Source organism: Rhincodon typus, chromosome 20 (genome assembly GCF_021869965.1).
Source record: "Rhincodon typus isolate 14 chromosome 20, sRhiTyp1.1, whole genome shotgun sequence".
Classification (NCBI taxonomy): domain Eukaryota; kingdom Metazoa; phylum Chordata; class Chondrichthyes; order Orectolobiformes; family Rhincodontidae; genus Rhincodon; species Rhincodon typus.
In genome coordinates, this window is record NC_063351.1 from 9,419,722 (window position 1) to 9,447,405 (window position 27,684).

General features: G+C 39.6%; 1 protein-coding gene across 1 annotated transcript in view; it reads left to right on the forward strand.

Moving 5' to 3' along the window:
* The first annotated feature begins 3,465 nt into the window (after positions 1–3,465).
* Positions 3,466–27,684, forward strand: part of pcdh15b (protocadherin-related 15b) — a 606,743-nt gene continuing 582,524 nt past the window's right edge. Inside the window, exons 1-3 of the mRNA XM_048609162.1 lie at positions 3,466–3,577; positions 4,169–4,183; positions 4,535–4,600. Of these exons, the coding sequence (XP_048465119.1) occupies positions 3,466–3,577; positions 4,169–4,183; positions 4,535–4,600 (193 nt within the window). The remainder of the gene's footprint in view (positions 3,578–4,168; positions 4,184–4,534; positions 4,601–27,684) is intronic.

Genomic DNA, 27,684 nt, shown 5'->3' on the forward strand with positions numbered 1-27,684 from the left:
TATTAACTTCTGCTCCAATGAACAGGAACAATCTGCTTAAAAAATTCTACTTCAATTTTCTTTTGCAATTTCTAATTTTCAAAATTATACAATGATGACTTATCAATTTCCTTTAAGATTATTCTGAGATAATTATGTTAGGATATTAATATCAAAGTGAGGAAAGTGACATTTATAATTCATTCATGGATTGTGGGCATTGCTGACCTGGGCCAGCATTCATTGTCTGTCTCTTATTACCCTTGAGAAGGGCTACCATCTTGAACTGTTGCAGTTAATGTTTATAACAGGTCTAAAATGCTGTTCAGGAGGGAGTTCCAGGATTTTGACTGAACAACACTGAAGTAGTGGCAATATATTTCCAAGTCAGGATGATGAGTTACTTGAAGGGAACTTCAGGTTCTGATGTTCCTGTGTATCTGCTGCCCTAATGCTGCTCGAAGGTACTAATTACACCATTGGAAGGTGCTGTCTGGGGACCCAATGCGAATTACTGCAGGGTATCTTTTAGATAGTACACATTGTTGCTCCTGAGCATTGGTGGTGGAGGGAGTAGGTGTTTATGGATGTGCTGGCTATGAAAAGGTATCAAAGTTCTTGAGTGTTGGTGGAGCTGCCCTGCTAACTGGCATCTGCTTGTCATGTTTCCTGTCATGATGACTTTGCTAGACTTGATTATTCATTTAGCAAGTGAGGGAATACAAACTTGGAAGTGTTGCCAAGGACTTCCTCCTATGTGGTCCGAATACACTTCCTATCCTGCTGATCAATAGTCAGCATTGATGAGGTCTACAAAAATCTTTTTGTTATGGTTTACAGAATGCATTGATAAAATTTACCTGAAGAGTTAGACTGGAACTGTTAAATATCAGTGAGCCATCCTGGAACTGATTAATGTTTTTCTCCCCACTATTGATTTGTGCACATTGAAAATTTAATTGATGTATCTGCTCTATGCAATAACAACAGAACTGTCAATTTATTGTAATTACTTCCAAGAAATGATGTGTCAAAGCACTTCACAACAGCTTTATAAAACATATTTTGACATGGAGCATGAAGATGATATTCAGATGATTGGTCAAAGGCTTGAATAAAGAGGTGGGCTTTAAGGAGTGTTTTGAGGGAGAAGACAGATTAAGGCAAAATGGCTCAAGACACGTTGAAGGGTCTTACAGCTTTGACTACTGAAGGCACTGACATCAACAGTGGAAAAATTAAAATTAGGATTGGCCAACAGGCCAGAATTAGAGGAATGCAGAATGCATGGTAGGTTGTGTGACTGGGGGATACTACAGATGTAGGAAGGATCTAGGCCTTGGAAGGATTTGAAAACAAGGATAATCATTTTGAAATCAGCTCCCAATTAATCAATGGTTCAATGCAAGTCAGTGGGCACAAGACTAAATGAGTGATTTTGATTTGATTTGATTTCTTATTGTCTCATGTACCGAGGTACAGTGAAAATTGTTATCTTATGTGCTCTACAGGCAGATGGTACTATACAAGTGCATCAGAGTAACAACAGAGTACAGGATAGAATGTTACAGCTGTTGAACAGGTTCAGAGAGAGACCAACATTAACATTTGAGAGGTCCATTCAAAAGTCTGATAGCAGCGGGAAAGATGCTGTTCTGGAATCTGTTTGTACGTGTATTCAAAATTTTATATCTTCTGCCCAATGGAAAATGGTGAACAAGACTATAACTGGGGTGGGAGGGATCTTGGATTATGTCAGTTGCTTTCCCAATGCAGCAGGAAGTATAGATGGAGTCCATGGAAGGAAGGCTGATTTGCGTAATGGACAAAGCTGTGTTCACAACTCTCTCTAGTTTCTTGCAGAAGAGCAGTTGTGATGCATCCAGATAGGATGCTTTCCATGGTGCATCTACAAAAATTTGTAAGAGTCTTTATGGTCATGCTGAATTTCATTAGGCTCCTGACGAAGTAGCGTTGTTGTGCTTTCTTGACCGTAGTGTCAAAATGGGTGGACCAGGACAGATTGTTGATGATCGTCACTCCTAGAAACTTTCACTGTTGACCATCTCCACCTCAGCACCATAGATGCAGACAGGGGCGTGCCCTCCAGTCTGCTTACTGAAATCAATGACCAGATCCTTTGTTTTACTGATGCTGATGGAGAATTTGTTGACTTTACACCATGCTGCTAAGCACTGTATCTCATTTCTGTACTCCACCTTGTTGTTATTTGAGATCTGACTTACAACGGTGATGTTGTCAGCAAACATATAAATATAGTTGGTGCAGAATTTGGCCACACTGTCTTGTGTGTATAAGGAATATAGTACGAAGCTGCGAAAGCAATTTTGCAGGGCACTGGTGTTGAGGATTATCATGGATGAAGTGTTGTCACCTATCCTTACTGACTGTGGTCTGTTGGTCAAAAAGTCGGGAATCTAGTCAGTGGGGAGCAGAGACTTAGGTCCCAGAGTTTGGAGATGAGTTTGTTTGGAATTATGGAGTTGAAGGCAGAGCTGTAGTCAATATGTAGAAGCCTGACGTAGGTATCCTTTTTGACCAGATGTTCCAGGGATGAGTGTACCATGGACCTGTTGCGTCAGTAGGCGAATTGCAAAGGATCAAGGCAATCTTCAATGCTGGAGTTGATGTGAGCAATGACTAAACTCTTGAAGCACTCCATAATTATGGAGGTCAGAGCAGTTGTCATTGAGGCATGCTACATAATTTATCTTTGGCACTGGGATGATTTTTACAGTGTAAAGACACAGGCAATTGAGCTTTGGTAATTTCAAGGGTACAATGTGGGATACCAACCAGAAATAGTCAAGCCTAGCATTAACAATGGGACAGATGAGGTCTCCAGTAGCAGATAACCTGAGATGGGAGCAATTTTGATGATGTTATAGGGATATGAATATGGTCTTTGTTAATTGAACATCACTTGCTTTTAATTATATCCAAGGGGAGGGCATTAATTGCAATTTTGCCTGAGTAAACTTAAAGAGACACTCAATGGATCATGGGTGATTGAGTTAGGAGTTTGATGCATGCAAAGTTGCACTCTAAGTAAATGTAACATTGTATATATATTGTTTTAAATATCATCTTTCCCTATCTAGAGTGTAACAGTCTTAACAATGGTACAGATATGTGGTTGGTAGCTCATCTCAGTCAAACAGCACATCAATATTGCAAGCTATCTGATATGTCCTGACACAACAATGCCCTCAGTAGATAGGGAATTGACTTTGTGGCAGAAAGTCAATGTTTAATTGGAGGAAATTCCTCCTTATTCAGTGCTGGCTGTCTGACAAACAGTGAAATTATTTAGTGGCAGTGGAGAATTGAAGAGGCAGTGGTGTGGTTCAGCTAGGTTTTGTCAATGTCCGAGGGAAAATTGACAATATGTTTTTGGATGATGTCACTGGAAGACAGGATGTAGATTAGAAACAGGAGGGGCCATGATGGATCCTTGATTGAACAATGTTAGCACATGCTCAGACTTCATTGATTAAACTCAAACAATATAAAGCCCCAAAGCAAGACTGCAGTTTTGGAAACCCGGACAAACTAAGTGCAAGAACTGAAAACTATGGTGCTGGTGTCAAATATTGCATTTTAGAATAAATGAGATATTAAATTATCTTGAATATATCAAGATCTTTTTCAGGCATTCTTCATGAATACATTTATTATGTACATTTATTATAAATACATTTATTGTTATATCTGAACTCATGCAAAGCATTTTGCTTTTTTTGTTTATCCCTCCTTCAGTTCTAATAAATTGAACAAATTTACATTTAACTTGAGTGTTCTGTCTTAGACTTTGATTGAGGAAGGCAGCTCTCATACATTAAGAAGCAAAGGAATAACATTTCTGGTTACTAACATCACATAGTTAGACTCCCTTTTGTGTTCTTTTACTTGGGCCTTATGCTGGCCTTGTATTTTGCTAAGAACCACAATGTATGTTTTGGAGCTCTGTTTACAGTTAGGAAATATGGTTAGATGCTTCTTGATTAATTTTCTTTTTCTTTGGTGCACTTTTAATTGAACCTTTCAATTCTTGCCTTTATTTTGAAATCTAATTTTCTATTTTATTCCACAAAACATTTGTCATCCTTTCTTCTCCTCGACTATGCTGTGCTGCCTCTATCTTTGTGACACTGAACTTTGACTCCAGATTGGCAGTTTGACGGTAAGACGGTGTATACTGAAGTTGCATATTCTTAATGTTTTTAAATGCTTGGCTAATCTAAATATTTACGTATAAAGAATTTAATCTGTCTAATTTAGTTTCATAGATAATGATGTGTTCAATTAAAATTTGCAGCATATAAAGGAAGGATTGGGAAAGAGAAAGCAGTTGCAGAACATATCTAACCTCTACTTAATCTAAATCTTGTTCTTCATGTATTGTTTCTGTATGAAAAGGAAATCGATAAAAATAACAACAAAACTTGTTTACATTTTTAAAATTGTGCTAATTGTTGTGTTTACTTCACAAGTTCTTAAAGTGTATGTGCATGATGTCTTTTGTTGCTGACAGATTGCAAGCTGGCAAGATCAGGTCCTCCAGCAACAATAGTAGCAATTGATGAAGAAAGTCGAAATGGTAAGTAGCATTTTATGTTTAAATTCAATAAAATTGTTTGCAATTTTGATTTTTGACAATCTGCAACAGAAAATAACCACTATGGAAGGAAACTTGCAAAAATAAATGTTGCTTTTGAATGAACTAAACTCAAATGTCTAACTTGAATTTAATTCTGTTAATTATATATGGAGAGCTGAGGCCAGAGGCACTGTAAATGACAATAATTGACAAACACTTAAGATGTTTTAATGACATTAATATGACAACTATTATAACAGAGGCATTAACCAAACGTTAATTACTTAGCTCATAATTTCAATTGTTATTTTGAGTAAGTTCAAGTCACAAATAAGTCACTTTTGGCATATATTGCATTATAGTGAAGACATGCCAATTGCAAATGCCTTGACAGAAGCACTTAACTAAGGGAAGATGCCAAAATAGTTCTGGGCATGGAAAGTAAAATTTCCATGTGCATGCCTATTTTTGAAACTTCAGTCATATGTACACTAAAATTTTGAATTGGGAATTCAAGTAACAGAGCAAAGAGGGAGTACAGTATTTAAACGAAATTGTGTTGACCTGTATCAAGTAGTGATTTATGATATTATTGTGATTATTATAGCAGGGTTATAGAAATGAATGACAAATCCTTTCAAGTTGAGAGTGTGACCTCCTCCTGCACTATAAATTTCTGTGATAAAGAAAGGATTTGTGCTTATCTAGCTGCATTCTTGGCATATGGTTTTGCAAAGCACGTCATACCCCATTAATTATTTCTGAAGTGTCGCCACTGTTGTCATGTAGGAAAACATGGTATCCATTTTGTATACAACAACAGATAAGCTATTCTGTGCTTGTTGGTGTTAATTGTGGTTTAGATGAATCAGGACCTAAAAAAAAGTGTAATGTAGTAATGGAATGTTTTGTATCTATATGAGTAGGCAAATGGGCTCTTGATTTACCATTTCATTTGTAAAACCATTCAATGGTCCTGCAATGCTTCACTCTGCAATTGGTCCACGTTTAGAATACAATGCCTGGAAGTGTTATGGGGCAGGTGCTATTGAGATATTCAAGAGGACATTGTTTCTATTTAAGCAATCAACCAATGTGCAGGATTATGGGCAAAAGACGAGAATTTGGTACCAAGTCAAAATGGAGCCACAGAATGGCCCTTTAACAATTCTGTGATTCTGTGTCAACTAGAAATATGTGTTGGTAAGTTCTAAACTGGGTCTTGAACCTACTACATCCACTTTGAGTGACGAGTTATAACATTGAGTCAAAGCTGAAACCTAAGATAAGTTTTGAACTGTGTTGGTCCTGCAGCAGCACCAAATGCTGCAACTCACTCAATGCAAGATTAAATTTATATTTTCAAATATATTTATCAATCATGTTGGCTTGAGACCAATAGCAGCAATGTAATTTATATACTCAATGCAAACATTTAAGCAACTGCATTGTGAAATTACATTAACTATTGATAATTTTAAAACAGTGGGTGACCCATGGGCTACAGCGCATTTGGCCTGCTTGACTGCAAGGACTACCACTTCAGCTAAACAATGAGCATTGGGCTCTCAGGTTATTTAAATCAATAAATGGCTCCCATAGGTAGAATAAATACCACACTGCTGGCAGACATATGAATTAGTGTCTGGAAGACATAATTTACTAAGTGCATTTGAGGGTTGCTACACATATTACTATTAGGGCTGCACTTGAGTTGTGAACATTAGGTTAATATACTGCTTTCTGCTTAATTGTCTCATGGTACTGGAGAACTTGTTAGAAAGTTGCACAAATAAGTAATTGCCATTGAAATAAATGACAGATAGTTATACTTCATAATCCCTTTAAGCACAAGGATTTAACTCTCCACCTGGCAAAACCACAATAGTGATTACGGAGGAGAATGAATGACTCACCCGCTCTGGTCTCACTGCCTTTGTATTCCAATATTAAACTGCTGTTTGGAGTCAGCAAGCAGAATGTGCCAATGAAGAAGTGTGCTCCTGTTTAGTTATGCAGATTGGGTCTTGATTTATGTTATGGGAACACACCGGCTGTAATTTTAGGTGGAAGCCTGTCCAGCAGAGTAGTGTTAATGTGTACTGCACCATTCCCACTTTCAAAACCAGGTACCTGCTTGAGCGTTAGCATCATCTTTTTGTGGTTGAAGAGGAACATGGAGTGTGAGCAGGGGATCCTTTTGTCATAGGTCACACAGGAAACAATAACACAAGTAGTTTTAAGAATGAGGCTTTGCTGAGAGGGTCCGAGTAGTTGAAACATAGAAAATAGGTGCAGGCGTAGGCTATTCAGCCCTTCACGCCTGCATCATAATTCAATACGATCACGGCTGATCGTGCAATTTCAGTATCCCATTCCTGCCCTCTCCCCAAACCCCTTGATCCCTTTAGCTACAAGGATGACATCCATCTCCCTCTTGAATAGATCTAATGAACTGGCCCCAACAGCTTCCTGAGGGAGAGAATTCCACAGGTTCACAACTCACTGAATGAAGAAATTCTTCCTCATTTCAGTGCTGAATGGCTTACCCCTTATTCTTAGATGGTTGCAGGCCAAATAGCATGCCAAATATCAAAACTAATAATCTCTAGGGTATAAGATGAAGCATGCTCAATTTGGTACAGTGTTTAATAGATCTGAAGGTTGAATGTGTTGCTCAGTGATATGGGAAACCGTTTCAATTCACAGGGCACTTACACCAATGTTAGAGAAAGATTGGAGTTGCTCCATTGGAATGGCTAAATGTAACCTGCATTATGGTCAGCTTAGTGGTGAATCAAATAACTAGCAAGACTGTTCTAAAATGGCATGGGTCGGGGGATGAGGAGAATATTATAAATTTGAAAAGGAAGATTACAGCCATAGGACAGTATTGTAATTTAGATAGAGGTAAACAGAGGGTTGACGGGAAGAGGCAAAATTTTAAAACATCACAAGGTTGATTTATGCTGCATACTTAATCTGCTTGAGTTCATGTAGGCAACATGCAAACTATGCATGCAACTTGCTGAGATCCATATAAAACTAACTTGCATTACTTGAGGACAGTTTGTCCATCTTAAAGGGAAGGTGTTATTTTTGAGCTGCAGCAGGTTCTGGAATTGGTTAAAGAAGAGTATTTGAGCAGAAAGGGGACTAGAATCAGTCGAGAAAGGTGATATCATCTCCTCCACAATAATCCTCAATACCAGTGCCCAACAAGGCTGCGTACTCAGCTCCTTACTATACTCCTTTTACACTCACAACTGTGTGACCAAATTCAGCTCTAACTCTATTTACAAATTAGCTGATGTCACCACCGTAGTGGATCAGATCTCAAACAGCAACGAGACGGAGTACAGGAGAAAGTAGTTAGCTTAGTGGCATGGTGTAAAGACAACAATCTCTCCTTCAGTGTCAACAAAATGAAGAAGCTGGTCATCAACTTCAGGAAGTGGAGTAGAGGACATGCTCCTTTCTGTATCACTAGTACTGAGGTGGAGGTAGTCGAGAACTTCAAAGTTCCTCAGAGTAAATATTACCAACAATCTGTCCTGGCCCATCCACATTGATGCTACAGTCAAGAAAGCACACCCTCTAGCTTCCTCAGAAAGCTAAGGAAATTTGGCATGTCCACAGTGAATTTTACTAATTTTTATAGATGCACAGTAGAAAGCATCCTATCCAGATGGATCACAGCTTGGTATGACAACTGCTCTGCCCAAGATCACCCAGAAACTACAGAGAATTGTGAACCATAGCCCAGTCCCTCTCAAAAACCAATCTTCCTTCCATTGGCACTGTCTATACTTCCTGCTGCCTCGGAAAAGCAGCCAACATAATCAAAGACCCTTCCACTGTGGTTATACTCTCTTCCTCCCTCTTCCATCGAGTAGAAGATAAACAAGTTTGAATACAGTTTCTTCCCTTCTGTTATCAGGCTTATGAATGAATCTTTCGTATATTGTAGTTGATCTTTGCCAGAACCTTCTCTATAGCTGTAACACTATATTCTGCATTCTGTTGTATTACCCTGATGTACTTATGTAAGGTATGATTTGTCTGGTTAGCACACAAACAATGCTTTTCACTGTATTTCAGTACGTGACATTAGTAAATCTAATTAAATCCAAGGAGTGTTATTACAGACTAGAGTGTGTTTCAGTCTTTTCTGATGCAGCAATGGATGCCTGGGTGGAAGTGGTAGACAGGAGGAGAGACCCTCTAGGAGGTCCTGGAGCTCTCCAGACAGATATTGTAAAGAGAAGGGGATGGTGCAAATAACTATTGGAGTCAATAGTGGCAATCCTGTTCTGATAACCTTGCTGCAGTGTCATAAAAAGCACACTGACTTCACATGAGTTACCAAGGTCAGTAAATACATTTCCATAAGTTATTAATAGCCCATTAGCCTCACACACTTACACATTCACCAAAGTTTGTCATTATCAATAATCTCTATAGAGCATGTTTCAGACAGAACATTCATAGCCATACCTGACCCTCTCAAATTTAGCATTGCTGCCTGCTTCACATTCACACATCAGTTTGCACAAATTGACAGTCGTTCAGCAGTGACACATACATTAGTGCACATTGCACACACTCACTGACACAGTTCCTTCTCTGTCCCATTATTGGAGGCAGCAGAACTGACCAATCTTACGCACCACCATTGGAGCATCTACAGCTTAGGCTGTGGACGGCAGTAGGACTGAAAACCACAGAGGGTGGTGAGATATTTTAGCCATATTCATCCTTTAGCATCTCCAGAGGGTGAAGTTGCACATGAATTCTGCTGCAGAAGGATCAAGTGAGGAGTTTTTTTTTATTGGACACTGTGTAGTATATGCACACTGAAATATTTGGTGCATTGGCAGACCCACCAGCTAGAAAGTCTGTGTCACTGTCAAGGATCACAATGGGTATCCAGCTTCAAGCTGGATCAAAGCTTCAGACAGAGCTTGGAACCTTTCCTTTTGAATGTGAGAACACTTGCTGGCCCAGCCGTGAAGCAGCATCTGTTGCTCAACATCTTAGCTTCCAGTTTAGAAAAATAGCAAGCAGCCAATATCTGAATGCACAGTAGAAACTCAGGACTGATGTTCTGAAATCTCAACTTTCTTGCTATGCCAGGCTAACTTGGCGCCATTCCAACTGTCCTGATCATGGGCTGTGGATACTGATTCTCAGAGGGGCTTTCAAGCTCTCCAGCTATGTATGATTCATGGATTGTTCGATTGCCAAGGTGCTGTCCTGAGGAGAATGTCAGTGGTTACTTAAGCTGCAAGCTTGTATGGTCTTTCAGGATAACATTCAATGTCCCTGTTATTGCCTGTCAACAACCAAGTCCTAGGTGATGCTATTTGTGTGCCTCCCAAGCATAGATTCACTCAAGGACATTTTCAAAAGCCATTATAGTCTTGCCAATTGCAATTCCAGCAAGGTTTCACCGTGGTATAGTCACTGGGGTAACAATATATGGAACTACATGGTTAGACAAAGCTACCTGCATGGCTACCACGAAAGGGAAGTATAAAGGTGATGAGTTGATCGCTTTGCAGACTACTCTGTGCTTCGTTCTATTTGGAGAGAATACTATCAACATATCAGTTCTGGCATGAAGAGTGTTTGGTTATATCTCTGATGTAGCAGTGTGCTTTGAGCTGTGAGATGATGCTGGGGTCAGCTGCTCCAGTCTTGTAGAATTCTTATACAAATAAATTCTAGGCCATGGTCGCCTTCACAGCTATTGGCAGAGCCGTCCTTGCTCTCAGGCTGCAGCTTTGTGTGCAAGACGTGGCAGAGTTCTGGGGCAGCTACTTCACAATGAAGTTAACAAAAATGCCAGATGATGTTTCCGGCTGAGAGCCAAAGGTCGCCTCTTCCTCTTGTCTCATTAACAGCTTGTCCTTCTTGACGTACAAAAAGAGACTGGATCGGTTAGACTATGTTCACTGGAATATAGAAGAATGAGGGGTGATCTTATAGAAAGCTATAAAGTGGAGTTAAGGTTGATGTTTATCCATGACCTTGTGGAATGGCAGTACTACTCCTCTCTGTTGAACATATCTGACTTATTTCTATGTTTCTGCTCCTATATGAAATAAAGCAATATTGGATCTTGTTCTGGGGGATTAAGTAGGACAAGTGGAGTATGATGAATTGGACAGACATCTGGGTCATATTGATTGTGATATAGTTAGTGATAAAGTAATTATGGAAAACAACAAAGAAAATGAGAATCAATTTCAGTGATTTAAGAAAAAAATTAGCACAGATGAATTAGAAAAAAAATGGCCAAGAAATCAATAAATGAATAATGCGTATTTTCAAGCTGGAGACAGTCCAACAACAACTTACATTTATAGAGCACCTTGAGTACAGTAAAACAGTCAAGGTACTTCACAAGAGTGTCATCAAATTTTGTTTATAGTTACTCAATAATAACATCATAGAATCCCTACAGTGTGGAAACAGGCCCCTTGGCCCAACGAGTCCACATTGACCCTCAGCATCCCAACCAGACTCATCCCTCTATAATCCACCTTATCTACACATCCCTGAACACTACGGGCAATTTAGCATGTCCAATCCACCTAACCTGCACATCTTTGGAATATGGGAGGAAACTGGAGCACTCAGAGGAAACCCACACAGACACAGACAGAATGTGCAAACTCCACACATTCAGTCACCTGAGGGTGGAATCAAACCTGGGTCTCTGGTGCTGTGAGGCAGCAGTGCTAACCACTGAACCACCATGCCAACAGACCTGACTGATCATCTTAAAACAAGTATTTTAACCGAGGAGGACAAGGCAAAATGATTAGTTTGGGGAATATATAACTTTGTGCTCAGGCATTCAGGGATTAATACTGGGTTGCATAACAGGTGAGAATTGGAGGAGTGGAGAGATCTTGAAGAGTTGGAGAGCAAAAAGAAGCATTAATCCATTTAAAACAAGGATATTGGAGTGGGCCTGTGGAATAGAGAAGTTTGAATGTTGCATTCCTGTTTGACAATGGGGAGAGGAATAAACTTCACAGTCACAGGCTAATTTTCACTTGAGGTAACATGAGTCAATTAGAGACAGACAGCATGAACTGGTTTAGGGCAAATCATGTTTGGCTAAAATAGAGGGCAGTGTAGCAGATTCATTTATGGACTTTGAGAAAGCTGTTGGAACACGGCTAAATCACAGATTTGTTCAGAAAATGGACATATGATTTTAAAATAACATTTGCAACTTGTGCTCTGTAGTAGGCAAAAGCATACAAAGCACAGAGCTGGATATTTTACTGATTAGAGAAAATTATACAGTGATAACCTTTGGGTTATAATAGAACCACTGCCTTCCTTATTTTATATAGTTGGCCTGGACTTGGTTACAAGGAGCATTATTTTAAAGTTGATGGTAATGAAAAATTTGGCAAAGTAGCAATTACTGAGCAAAATAACAACAGACTTTGGGAGGACATAGCTTGCTGGAGTGGTCATATTTATTACAGACCCAACTTAATGTAAATGATAATTCCTCTCAGCAATGTATCACTTCACAGCTATTTAACATAAAATGTACGATTTTGGCAAGAGATGTTCACAAACAGAGGAATTTTACAAGTTAATAAGATCCGTTGAGAGGAGAATCAGCTCTCTTCTGTTCAACCTCCCCATTGATTGCAACAAAGGTTTAAGCTCTGTTTAGTGGGCAGCTGTACTTTTGCCCAATTTTAATGTAGTTAACTGTTTTCACAGGAAATAATAAGGCAACAATTACATGGTCGTCTTGAGTGAAATAAGGAGCAGTTTTCTTTATTTGCTAACTCTGGAAATATAATAAAAACATGACAGCCTTGAAACATTTTCTCTGCTGTTTTAATGCTTGCCATGATGGAGCTCAGAGTAGAGAGCTTGTTTCTTGGATGTGGGATGGAGCGTTGCAGCAAGGAAAATGGAGAAGACCATTAGTGCAATGTCATAACCTTACCTGACCAGATAGTGGGTGAAATAACTCCATTGAGGCCGGTTTCCGGTCAACAAGTCCCGCTTTATTTACACATGCATAGTACATGACACTGACCCAGCTATCTCAGAGCCAGCTCCTAGACTGAGCTGAACCGCTGACACTCCTGTTTATATCTGTCAGCGAGGGCACCTTGATAGAACCAGGTTAACAGACCCAATTAAGAAACTCATGTTCTGTAAGATCCACCTGACTGACTTTGTTCCAATCACTACAGTGGGTGGAAAGATGGGAGGAAATACAGCAACTTGTTGACAGCCATGAATGGTGTAGATTCTTCAGTGCAGTAAAGACTATCCATGATCCAAACACCGAAGGAACTACCCCAGTGAGAGTGAAGAACAAACTGGCAATCATGTTAATTCCAGCTCAGGCTATTTCTCATCTAATCCATACTGGTTTCATGCAACTTGGCCAACCTGTGGCTCAGGTGACGTCAATCCCTTTTTAAAACCGTTTCAGTCCATGAAACCCAAGTTATTGAATGCGACAATGGAATTTAAATACCTGCAGTCCATATTTCACATCATTGATGCTGAAATTTCAGAAAACATTGAAGGTGGCAGGATAGGTTGATGAGATTTATGAAGTGTACGTGCACGTTCCTGCAAATGGGGACTTTGAATACATCAATAAAGTAAAACTGTTTGATCATTGTAAATCACTGGTTTTATCTAAACAGGAATATTTTCTGTAATGCTTTACATAAATCTGACATAGGCACAATGGATATATACCTGCCACCTCTGCTTTAACATTCTATGATAGCTTCTCTCGTCACTCTCTTGGTGACAGTTTTAATCTGGTGATCACTTGTCGTCGTCTCTCCAGTCAGAAGAAATTTTTCATTGTTCAACCCACTAAAATCCTTCATAACTTCTAAAAACTCACACTCAGGTGACATATAATTCATTTCAGCTCATACAAAATCATTCTTTGCCTATAGATCAGCATTCATCAAATCGTATGATGGAAATAAGCATAAAGATCCATTTGTCGCTGGACAATAATTTGCTGTCAATATTGCATATTTTTAAAAATTGGCCAAGTGGAAGTTAAAATTGAACATGGGCCATCAGATTTTTTTTATATAAGTTTAAATATAAACAAAAAGAAACTCCTACTTTAAATGAAAATTGATGGTCCATTCCAATTACTTTGTATCATGTATTCTCACATTTAAGTTGAAAATTTCATCCCTGCACTGATTTCAGTTTTAACTCTGTAGGATGAATTGGGAGTGAAGGATTGCTATTTAATTATTGTACTGGATGACAGGAATAGGCACTGGCAGTAACAAGTTAAATGAAATACACTGGTTCTGAGTGTGGTAGCCCCTTAAAAATAATCATGATCTGTTTATTCTCAACAAAATGGAACTAAGTTGTAAAACCTTTTCTTTGATATGCATTGGTGATAAAATTGGTTTTCTCTTCATTTCAGTGATAAGCAAAGAAATAGATTGTAAATTCGGAATCTGATAGCTTGTGGCTTGTATCCTTTTTGAAGTACAACTTTAATCTGAGTGGGAAAATAAGATGGTATGAACTGGCTAAGAAGCTTCTTAATGTTGGAATGATATCTGAACAAAACCTTCTCTGTAGAAGCAAGAATTTCCAAAGACACAGTGTTATGGACCAGACCAAACCCCCACAAAATATATTTTGACCCTAACTTTTTCTTATTTTAAAAGCAAGTGTAAGGCATTGTGTTCCAGATGCAATTTGATTGGTCAAACTACTCGACGTTAAGCAAAACACACATTATTTTTTACACTGCAGTTAAAACACAGGCAAAATAAAAAGAGTTTGCTTAACTGTAACTCTATTGAAAATATCAAACAATCAACTTATACTAATTAACTGTTCTAATATAGTAACACTCTTGGCAAAGGCAAATTCTGTAAAATAGATTGTCTCACATGCAATTCTAGCAGCAGGAAGAGAACCCCAGCTTTTAGCTGTAACAGAGAGAGGAATAAGAACTTTCACATTAAGCTTCAAGACTCCAGCAACAGCAGAAAGCTAATATTAAAAATCCTGGTTCTGTGGGAGCTTGACCCCATCCATTCAGGCTGCTTCTATTGTATCAACTTTTGTTTTTAAAAAGCCCCAACGCCTCACAAGCCTTCAATTGGCTTTCAACAGACTGCTCACTACCTCTGTCTCAAACTTTCTTTATTAAAAAATAAGGACAAAATATGCCTCTTAAAGCCATACTCTCATCACATACAGCACCTTTCAAGATGTATGAAGTGTCCACTTAATCGGGAATATAGCTATCAGAAGACCGCAAAATCATTGTGTTGGTTTCTTTTGCCCTGGTGCAACTTCAAGGCTTGAATTAAAGTGCACCTTGGAAGCTCAAACAGGCATGAGATGACATCCTGAAGGTGAGTTTCAGACTGCAATCTGAATTGTTGTAGGTGGTCTTCCCAACTTCTACCATTTTAAAAGTGATATACTTTGGAAGTCATTTTGCATCTATGTAATCAATATAATGAATAATTTGAGAGGCAAGAACAGACCTCCTAATCCATCTAGCCTGTCCCACACTCCTGATGCCTGAAGCACCAAGACATTCTTCCCTTCCCCCCCGCCATTACAACACCAATACTGTTTAAATGCAGCGCCCTTCGTTAGATCATAGAATCCCTACAGTGTGGAAGCAGGCCATTCAGTTTATTGAGTCGACAATGACCCTCCGAAAGCCATCCTACCCAGATACCTTCACCACCCTATCCCTGTAACCCTGCATTTCCCATTGGCTAATCTACCTAGCCTGCATATCCCTGCACATTTTGAGCAACTTAGCTTGGCTAATCCACCGAACCTGCACAGCTTTGGACTGTGGGAGGAAACCAGAGCACCCAGAGGAAACCCACACAGATATAGGGAGAACAGGCAACTCCAGACAGACAGTCGCCTGAGGCTGGAATCAGACCCAGGTCCCAGGAGCTGTGAGGCCTTACTCTTTGCTTTAGTTGATGCATGTAGTAATTATGAATATCTGTTTCCATTAACAAGGTTATCGGTGACAGAGACTCAGAGTGAATAACAATGGCAGATGCACGTTAGTGCCCAGAATTTTAATATTGTACTGGGTATGATTCTGAGGGAAGAGTTGTTGCTGCTGTTCTGCTTTTAGCCTAAATGTATTCTCCAGAGCTCTCATTTTGATTTTGCATTTATTGAGCACTGCAGCCTGGAAAAATCGGCATACATAACTAAGTCAGCAAAATGTTAGTCCCAAACTAATAGATTTGTAATTTTGCAGGAATATTATACACAGGTATTTTAGAGTTGTACAATAACATTTTAGATCATGTAATTCTAGATTAAGACAAACAGTATTGGCCAACTCCTGAATATTGCTTTGTTGACATGCATTGCTGAACTCTGTCTGATTTTCAATCAACACTAGCAGCCAATACCGAAGTTAACAATTTATTGTATTTACATAACATAAATAAAATAGAAATCTTAAACAAAAGTGCTGAAGGAGCTTGGCAACAGCTAATTGTTTGGCGGTACACTCGTGTCTCCCAAATGCTGACTTCAATCCATGTTTCTGCTGTAAAATCTGAGACAGAACCAACACAGAGAAAGAAAATCATTCTGAAAGAAGAGCAGTGGAAGGCAGTACTGAATTTGGGATGGAGAGCGGACACATTATTGAGACCTGTATTTCAATGAGATGATGATGTTCTGTTCCTTTTACACTGTTTCCTGACAAATAATGTTCCGATCTTGGGGTCATGTGTTGCATTCCTCCATCTATTTTGCTCGGCTCCTTTGCATAAGAGGCAAATAAACAGGAAAAAAAAAATCTGTTTTCTCAGGAGGAGTGTAAGAGGTCTGGAGAGTACAGGTAGAGGTTTTGGACACAAGTTAGAATTCTATTACACAAATGTGTATGTGTTAGCAGAAAGTTCATCTCACTTTTTTAAGGGAGCTTGTGCTTAAGAATTAAAAATATCTTGATTCTTGTTGTCAAGAAGACAATTTATGTGTTGTATTATTGTTCAAAATCAATGTTCTTTGTATATTTTCTTAGCCTCAACGTTGCTTGTCCCAATTTATGTAACTTCCAGTAGCAGGCTTTATCAATTCAAAACTGAAAATTAGCGATTATCATATTCACACATATCCAGAGGTTTTACTAAATTCCTTACACTCAGTATCATACGTACAAAAGCCCAAATTTTTGCCATGGCAGACAAGGGAAAAAAGTTGCAAGTTTGAGCTCCATACTTGATCTGCTCTATTTTCACAGGAGTGATAGTGCAGGTTTTGTGCATGTGAGCTTTATGGAGCTGTTCTGAAAACAAAAAGTGCTGGAAATCACAGTGGGTCAGGCAGCATGCATGGAGAGAGAGCAAGCTAAAGTTTCAAGTCTCCTTATCCTTCATGGAGTTGTTCATTGAAACCACAGATTGCCTCTACTAAAGGAGGGTTTTGGCATCTCTGCAGAATTACATGTAGAATGTACTCATTGCAAATGCATCTGAATGTAGTGGATTTTTTGGAGAGGTAAGGTACCCCAATGGATATGGTCCATGAGTATGCCTTTGGGGTGCTCACAAATACACTTTGGGGCTTCAGTTGGGTGGGAAGGTGCCCATGGAGGTGAGGGGATGTCAAGTCAGCTATTCTTTGGGATTTTTAGCAGTGGAGAAGAATATTCTTAAACAATAGGATCTTTAAACCCATCAAATGTCAAGTCTGTCAAAGAAGTGTCACATATATCAAGAACTGTCAAAATGTGTCTTTATGAATGAGATTGCATTCCTTGGTGGATTGTAGTCTGCAGTGCACAACTTTAAGAAAATAGACCTTTAATTTTCTTCAGTGTATCTAAGTACGAGTAGATACAAGGTAATTCAGCTTGATGGAGGGGAGAAGGTGATGGTTGGAGCTACAGGTTGACACGAGCTGGCCCAACTTGACATAGGTGTTGTGAGGGGCATAATTTAGAATGGGGGTTTGAGGTGTCTATAGGGCACACGTAGAGGGGAATGGTGCAGCACAGTGGATGAGAGGAGCCATGGAGATATGGGTGGAGTGATCAAAGATATTTGAGGGGATGTAGAAGATGTGTAGAGGGCATTAGTTGAATTGATTGTCATGGATGGGCTTTGGGAGTTTATTGGCGTGAGTGGTAAAATTAGAGAAATGTTTCATGTTTTATTTATTTATTTTGACTTTTGAATTTGGTGCTGGATCCCGACCTGCTCTACCATCCTGCCAGCTGGCCTTTGAACTTGGCAGCTGCCTCCGATCTTTCTGGATCATCTGTCCCAAATACCAATGCAGCTTGTCTACCAGATGCAAAAACAGGGGATACAGGTGGCCATTTTTAAAGGTCAGATCTGAAGAGCTCCCATCTCTGCGCACTTGCCTTTTGAACAAATAGTTAAAGAGTGAAAAACAAATGAACAGATATTACAAGTTGTAATGATTTCAGTTTCTTTCATAGCAGATCTTATGTTCATAGCTGAATCGATGCTATGAGTAATGCCAAGGAATCTGAGTAAGCTGTAAGGTTCCTTCAAGTAAAATTACCAGGAGGATTGGTCATTAGGCGGCATGGTGGCTCAGTGGTTAGCACTATTGCCTCACAGCACTAGAGACCCAGGTTTGATTCCAGCCTTAGTTTGTGTGGTGTTTGCATGTTCTTCCCATGTCTGCATGGGTTTCCTTCTGGGTGCTCTGGTTCCGTCCCACAGACCAAAGATATATTGGTTAGGTGGATTGGCTATGCTAAAGTGGGATGTGCAGGCTAGCCATTGGAAGTACAGGGTTACAGGAAGAGGGTAGGGGAGTGGGTCTGAGTGGGATGATCTTTGGAGGGTCCTTGTGGACTCAATGGGCCGAATGTCCTGCATCCACGCTGATTGCTATGACTGCATTCAGGACTGGAGATTGGAATATGTCAATGATGCGATTGGGGAGAGTGAAGAATCTTTCTCCCACTTTTCAAGGTTTAACTGAGTTAGGTATTTTTTTAATGAACCTGTCTGAAGATGTTACAGGACTGAACAGGGTAGATGCAGGGAGGATGTTCCTGATGGTGGGTGTGTCCAGAACCAGGAGTCACAGTATGCGGATTCGGGGTAGACCATTTAGGACGGAGATGAGGAGACATTTCTTCACCCAAAGAGTGGTGAGCCTGTGGAATTCATTACCACAGGAAGTAGTTGATGCCAAAACCTCGAATGTATTCAAGAGGTGGCTAGATATAGCATTTAGGGTGAATGGGATCAAAGGTTATGGGGAGAAAGCAGGATTAGGCTATTGAGTTGGACAATAAACCATGATCATCAAGAATAGCAGAACTGGCTCAAAGGGCTAAATGGCCTCCTCCTGCTTTTATCTTCTATGTTTCTATGTTTATCATACATCTTTAGAGCAGATGGTTTTACCTTGGCTGCATAATTGGTTTGCAGCTCATTCAATGACTTTTTAGACGGTGTTTTGCTTAGTGTTTCTCTGATCAGAACAGCTTCCTGTTATTATTTTTCATGGTAAATAACCAGCATGGCTGCTTTAACCATTTGTCCTATTGTGAGTCTATAGTCCTCTTTTCAGAGGGCTCAATACAGATTCTGTGTTGTGGCATTTCATCCTTTGAGACATTTGAAACAGCCAGTAGTCTGGTATATTCTAACTACTTTGAATGCCATTCAGGAAAGGACATTGAGTCTTCATATCTCCATGGCCTGGCTGAAGTAGAAAAAACCTCAGCTGACATGATCTGTTTTTTGGAAAGAAAAGGTGCTTGTTTCACAAATGGCTGGGATTGTTCATATTTTATGTGATCATAAGATATAGGAGCAGAATTAGGCCATTCAGCCCATTGAGTGTCCTCCAACGTTTGGTCATGTCTAATATGTTATTCAACCCCACTCTCCCCTGCCTTCTTCCTGTGACTCTTGATCCCTTACTAAAAAGAGCCTGTCTATCTCTGTCTTATGTATACTCAATGACTTGGCCTCCATAGCCTTCTGCGGCAGTGAGAAGAAATTCCTCCTCATCTCAGTTCCAAAGGGTCATTGCCTTCACTCTGAGGCTGTGCCCTAGGATCCTATTCTGTCTTACTAGTGCAAACACCTTCTCCACATCCACCTTATCCAGGCCTCTCAGTGTCTTGGAAGTTTCAATAACATCCTCCACTCATCCTTCTAAACTCCATCAGTACAGACCCAGAGTCCTGAACTGCTCCTCTTATGACAAGCCCATCATCCCCAGGATAATTCTTGTAAATGTCTTCTATATCACCTCAAAGGCCAGCAGGTTCTTCCTTACTTACGGGCCCCAAAATTGTTCACAATATTCCAAAGGTGATCTGACTAGGGCCTTATACAGCCTCTGCCCTTGTATCCTAGTCTTCTTGAAATGAATGCTAACATTGCATTTGCCTTCTAATTGCCAAATAAACATGCATGTTAACCTTAAAGGAATCCTGAAAGGAGTCCCAATTCCCTTTGTGCTTCATACGTACAAGCCTTTCCCAGTTTGGAAAATAGTCGGTGCCTCTATTCTTCTTCCCAAAGTGCATAACGTCACTCTTTCCTACACTGTATTCCATCTGCCACTTATTTGCCCCCTCTCCTAGCCTGTCCACATCAGTCTGCAGCCTTCCTGTATCTTCAACACTACCTGTCCTTCAACCTATTTTTGTGTCATCTGCAAACTTAGCAACAATGCCCTCAGTTCCTTTGTCCAGATCATTAATGTACAACATGAATAGTTGTGGGCCCAACACTGATCTCTGCGGCACTCCATTCGTCACCGACTGCCATCCTGAAAATGACCCCATTATCCCAACTCTCTGCCTTCTGCCAGTCAGCAAATCCCCTATCCATGACAATACCTTGCCCCGAGCACCATGGGCTCTTATCTTATTTAGCAGCTTATTGTGGGACAACTTGTCAAAAGCGTTCTGGAAGTGCCAATAGATCACGTCCACTTACTCTTCTTTGTCTAACGTGCTCGCTATCTCCTCAAAAATTCTAACAAATTTGCCAGGCATGACTTTCCTTTGATGGAGCTGTGCTGACTCAGCCCTATTTTACCGACCACTTCCAAGTTCTCCGCAATCTTAACCTTCATAATGGACTGTAAAATTTTACCAACAACTGAGGTTAGGCTAACCAGCCTATAGTTTCCTGTCTTTTGCCTTCCTCCCTTCTTAAACAGGGGTATTACATTAGCCATTTTCCAAACATCTGGGACCCACCCTGACTCAGTGTGCAAGTTCACCACCAATGCTTCCACAATCTCCTCAGCTTTCTCCTTCAGAAAGCTGGGGTGCAGTCCATCTACTCTGGGCGTTTTATCCATCTTCAGACCTTCCAGCTTCCCCAGCACCACCTCATTGGTGACTACTGTACTCACCTTTGCCCCCTGACTCTCTTGAAGCTCTGGTATGCTTCTGGTGTCTTCTACCATGAAAACTATTGCAAAGTACCTATTCAGTTCTCCACCGATTCTTTGTGGAAGCATTGGTGGTGAACTTGCACACTGAGTCAGGGTGGGTCCCAGATATTTGGAAAATGGCTAATGTAATACCCCTGTTTAAGAAGGGAGGAAGGGAAAAGACAGGAAACTATAGGCTGGTTAGCCTAACCTCAGTTGTTGGTAAAATTTTACAGTCCATTATTACGGTTAAGATTGCGGAGAACTACTTATTATTACTTCTTCAGCCTTTGTTCCAGCAGTTCGATGCCCACTCTTGCCTCTCTCTTACCTTTTATGTATCTAATAAAAACTCTTGCAATATTCTTTTACATTACAAGCTAGCTTAGCTTAAATATTTTATCTTTTCTCCCATTATTAACTTTTTAGTTATCTTCAGCTGGTTTTTAAAGGCTTCCCAATCCTTTGGCTTCCCAGTTATCTTCACCACATTGTATGTTTTTTCTTTTGTTTTATGCTATTCTTGACTTCCCTTGCTATCCTCTCCTTAGTATATTTCTTCTTCCTTGGGATGAATTTCTGCTGTGCCTCTTGAATTGTCTCCAGAAACTTTTGCCATTCTGCTTCACTATCTTCCCTGCTAGGCTCACTTTCCAATCAACTCTGGCCAGCTCCTCCCTCATATCTTTGCAGTTACCTTTTTCTCAATTGTAATACCATCACATGTGACTTGAGCTTCTCTCTCTCTCAAACTACAGGGTGCATTCTCTCATTTTATAGTCACTGACCCCAAAGAGTTCCTTCACCTTAAGGTGGCACATTGGTGAGCACTGCTGCCTCACAGGGCCAGGGACCAGGGTTCAGTTCTTGGGTGAACTGTGCATGGAGTTTGCACATTGTCCGCATGGGTTTCTGCTGGATGCTCTGGGTTTCCTCCCATAGTCCAAAGATGTGCAGGTTAGGTGGATTGACCATGCTAATTTGTCCATAGTGTCAGGTATGTGAAGGCTGGGTGGGCTAGCTATGGTAAATGTGGGGTTACAAGGATAGGGTAGGTAGCTGGGTCTGGATGGGATGTTCTTCCGAGGGTTGGTACAAACTGAATAGGCCAAATGGCCTCTCTCTGCACTGTCGGGATTCTATTCTATTCTATTCTATATTATATTCTAATCAAGTCTGCCCCATTGCACATCACCAAATCTGGAATTGTCTTTTGTTTTGTGAGCTGTAGAACAAGCTGTTCTAAAATATCATCTCATAGAAATTCATGGAATGTCTCTTCTTGGGATCCACTATGAATCTGATTTTCCCATTCCACCTGCATATTGAAGTCCCCCAAGCTTATTGTAATAGTGCCTTTCTTACATGCCTTTTCTAGTTCCTGATTTTATTTGCTTCTCCACATCCTGACCACTGCTGGGAGGCCTGTACATAACTCCCATCAGGGTCTTTTTACCTCTGCAGTTCCATAACTCTACCCACATTGATTCTACGCCTTCTGGTTCTATATCACTTCTTGCTAGTTATTTAACTTCATTTCATCTCTTACTAACATGGCAACCCCAACCCCATCTGCCTGGATAGGATGTGTATCCTTCAACGTTTAGTTCCCAGTCCTGATCCCCTTGCAATCTGTTTTCCTTTGCGGTTCCTCAACTTTCCCCACACGGATTCTGCGCCTTCTGACTCTATATCACTTCTAGCTACTGATTTAATTTCATTTCTTACTCACAAGGCAATCCCATCTCCTCTGCTCATCTGTCTATCCTTTCGATAGGATAGGTATCCTTGGATATTTAATTCTCAGTTCTGATCTACCTGTAGCCACATTTCTGTAATACCCACATTGTAGCTGCCAATTTCAATCTGCACCACAAGCTCATTTACCTTATTTCATATTCTGTGTGCATTTAAGTAGAACACCTTCAGTTTTGCATTGACTGCGCCCCTTCTCATAGTTGTCCCCTTATCTGATGTTAGAAGTTAGATTCCGGACCCTGTTGCCCACCCTATTTCTTATTGTGGAATAATCTTTTTTTCTTTGCATAAATGTTTTCTTTCCATAATTTTCCATGCAACTGAATGCCCCCTCACTCGCGCACTCGTACACGCTCACACTTTAATTTTAAAGCCCTATCAATGAGGTATTTGCATGAGATTTAGGACTTTCCTATTGTCTATGTTGCCAAAATTCCAGCTACCTGCAGAGCTGTTTTGCCCGTTTTAAAAAGTATTCTTTTTACAATAAGTTGTAATATTTTCATCCTTGGACTACACATGAAACTGTATAAACTGAGAGTTAACATTACAAACTTCTATCCAACAAAATTTATTTCATGTTCAATAACATCCACAAATGTGTTTCTTTTTCAGTTTAGAAAAGATGCAGCATCATATCAACTGCTGTCAACTATTGTTCTGCTTCACTTCTCACATGCTGTATATCGAAGTGGCAGCTCTCACTCCTACTTTCAATTTCAGTTCCTACTACTGACTTAAATGTTTCCCTCTGTGTCTATCTATTCAATTTAAATCAATACTGGATGTGAGACCTAAAATTGGAAGGGATAGCTTTGATTTCAATATCACTGTGCTTGGGATGACTAGAGCTGCAATAATGTTCAAGAGGCTTAGCACCATTCAGAGAAAAGCTGTCCACCTAATTGATAGCCCACTCCCTCCCTTCTCTTGTAATATACAGTGGTGGCTGCAGTGTGTACTATCTAAAGGATGCAATGCAGCAACTTTACAAGGCTTTTTTGCAACATGTCCCATATCGTTCAATTTCCACCAGCAAGAGGAGATGCTGTAAATACATGACCATATCATGATGTCTAAATTCATCCCCAAATTGTACATCACGTTGGCTTGGACAAACTCCAATCCTAAAGGAAGGGTTTCTGAATTGTAATACTTTTGAAAGATCTTTGTTGAGGTATCTGAAAGGCTCCCACCTACTTTCCTTTAAAAGACCTGTGGTGAAAGCAATATTGTCAATCTGTTTAATTTTTTTTTAATCATTGCTGTTAATTTGCTTACATTAGTTTTGATGAGTTCTTGACCTTGATTCACTTTTGGTTCACTTCGCATGTCCATCATGCTATCGTCTTCAAATTTTATATAAATATTGATGCAAAATAATTATTTAACATGTTTTCAATTTTGTTACTTCCATTTGTGTATACTTGTTACTTTCTTGCAGACAGTATTGCTTGTAACCACCATCTTTATACTAGCATCTACTATGGTGGGGATTTGAATCTATGACCCCAGAACATTAGCGTTGGGATTCTAGTCCAATGACATTACCTTTAAGTCAACTCACAACCCACCCCAAATTTTTTAGTAATTGAAATCATTGACAAAATATTCACTAATCTTCCAGTTTTTAATTATAATTTCTTTTTGTAGCTCTTACTCTCTGTTTTATTATCTTTTTCTGCTCTTTTTACATCTTCTATTATACTATGATCCGTGCTATATTTGCAAGTTTCTTTTCATTTTATATCAATAATTACCTCTTTCCTTGCCTGGCTTTTTGTTTTGGCAAGTAGAACACTTGTTCCTTAGGGGTATAAACTAGTTCTGTGTCAGCTTAAATTATTTTTGAACACATTTCACTGATTTCCTGTCAATAAAATCATTAACAGGTTAGCCCTGTTTAACTCTGAATAATCTTTGTCTTTTTCTGTTAATGCTATTCATAAAATTCCCGATTGTCATGTAAGTGTAACTTGTTCACAGATATCATTTAAGGCAGGCGGTTTGCCATCTTTATCTGTTTTGGCTTATGTGAATCAAATTCATAGTAATTTTGTAATTTATCAACTGTTGTCTGAAAGGGGTTAGTAAATCATTCATTTGTCAGGAAGACAGTTCACCACCTTCTCAAGAGCAACTCACAGATGGCAAATAAATATTTTTCTTACTAGTGTTACCTAAATCCTGTGAATAAATATTGCATAGGACAAAAATGAGAGAAATTCTGAACCTGTACATCAATTTTCAAAGGACCTCTGTCTAGAGCCATGTAACAACAAAACCGTAGTCTTTTGACAAATAGCAGAAAGAATGAATAGTTGAATGAAGTAGCTATTCAGGGAACAGGAAGGTGTAAAGTGGTGTCCTGCAAGAAATTGTGTTAGAAACTCAGATCAGAAAATGCTGGTAATCAGCCAGTGAGAGAGTCATCTTCATTACTACACCAAATGAGGCCATTTAGCCCATCAATTCATGCCAGCTTTCTGTAGAAAAATCCAGTCAATCCTGTTCCTCACTCCACTCCTGAAAGCTTATTTTCCTTGTGCCAACCCAGTTTCCTTTTGGAATCATTGTTGTTTCTACCACCTTCAAAGGCAGTCAGTTCCATGTCATTACCACTTGCTACCTAGAGATTCTTTCTCATTCCCCTCCTCTGTCTCTCACTCAAAACCTTAAAAATGTGTCCCCTCGTTCTTGTACAGTTAGCTAATGGAACAACTTTTATTTGTCCACCTTATTTAAACCTGTTAAAATCTTGTACATCTCCATTAAATCTCTCCCAAACTTCTTTTTGTTCCAAGAAAAGCAAACCCAATTTCTTCAATCTAACTTTGTAACTTTTCTTCATTCATTAATGTGATATGGATGTTTCTGACTAGGTCAACATTTATTGCCTATTCCTAATTCCCCAGGGGGCAGTTAAGAGTCAACCACATTGCTGTGGGACTGAAGTCACATATAGGTCAGACCAGGTAAGGATGGCAGATTTCCTTCTCAAAAAGACATTAGTGAACCAGATGTGTCTTTTACAATAGTTGACAGCAGTTATTTCAGAATTTTATTGAATTCAAATTTCACCGTCTACCATGGTGAGCATTTAAATCTATGTCCTCAGAACGTTAGCCTTGGGATTCTAGTCCAGTGACATTACCACTAAGTCAGCTCTTCCCCCTAAATTTCTTAGTAATTGAAATCATTGACAAAGTATTCACTAATCTCTTTCATTCGGGCAATGCCACAGTGACTTGATTTGATTTGATTTATTGTCACGTGTACCTAAGTACAGTGACAACCTTTGTTTGTAAGCAGTACAGGCAGATCATAATAAGCAAGGACATACAGATCATACAGTGAGAAGAAAAAACTTGGGCAGAATAAGGCATATAGGTTGCACTGCACAGGGTGTGCGCTAGGCAAGATCACATTAACTAGATCTGCATTATTTGAAGTTAGAGAGTCCATTCAGCAGTCTGATAACAGCAGGGAAGTAGCTGTTCTTGAACCTATTAGTCTGTGTGTTGGCCGTTATGCACCTGAACAGTATGCTTTCCATGATCTTTACATAGTTGATTTTACACGTTTCCTTAGCACTGATGGAAATGATGACCCTCATTCCCATCAAAGACACCCTGCTTGTACAGTCCTAGCTTCTGTGTAACATATGGCTTCAGTTCTGGAGTTGTTTGTTTCGATAAACAGAAGTCCAAATATGATTCCAAATGTAAGCCTCTTCTATTTGAACAGTCTTTTGTGTTATAGTTGTCAGGTATTTCTGTAACTCAGGATCTACGTTTATCTTGGGATAAGCTTGATCAAGGTCAATTTTACTTTAAAGCTGACCTCCAGCTATTCCAGCAAATAGGTCATTGATTAAATGCAAAGGGTATTGCTCAGCACACATTACTGGATTGATAGTGACGCTGATATCACCGCAGATGCGTATCATTCCATCCCTCACATTTATGGGTTCAAGGACTCCCTTTTTGACCAGCCTGTCTAAAAAGCACTGATCTATCCTTGCAAAAATTTGCTTGATTCACATCCTTGGTTTTCCATTTAAATAGAGCTCTTTCCCTGGCTTCCCAGATTCCCATTGAAAACAATGGCATGTTTCTTTAGAATTTGTGATAGATCAGACTTAGAATCTGACAAGCAATTTACTTCAGTCCAGTAGAATTTGATTTTCTCCAACTATGCTCCTCCCAATAATGCAGGAAAATTTCCTTTGACAATGTATAAGGACAAATCTTTAGACTGACTGTACAGCTGAGCGTTCACATTGATACAATCCCTTAAAGACACCACTTTACCTGTGTACATTCTTAGTGTAATTTGTGAGAGTTGCAGCACAACCTACTGACGTAGCTACTTCGGAATCACACTTTCAGGTGTCAACAAAACCACCACTCCAGTGACCACCTCCATTCTTACTAGTTTGCTGTTTAGTAAGGGAATGACCCTAGTATAGATTGGTTTCACCAGTAATGACCAGTTTATTTAACAACTGCTCCTCTTTGGAGTGATTCTGGGATTTTCTCATCATCCCCTTGTACTGTGTAGATGTTCTTCTTACAGTTTGCTTTCTGGGGGATAGATTTACTATCATGCTGGTTGTGTTTGTAGAATCAGATGCTTACAACAATCAGCAATGGTTTTGGTGAAAAATAAGTCAATAGTGTGAAGAAAAGTGCCATGAAGACCAATTTTCTCAGTCTTATTTCTCTTGAAGAGGGGTGTTGTAAATCTGGTGTTGAGGTGTCTGCTCCATGATAGCAGAGTAAATAGTTTTGTGATAGTAGGAACTGCCGATGCTGGAGAGTCTGAGATAACAAGGTGTAGAGCTGGATGAACACAGCAGGCCAAGCAGCATCAGAGGA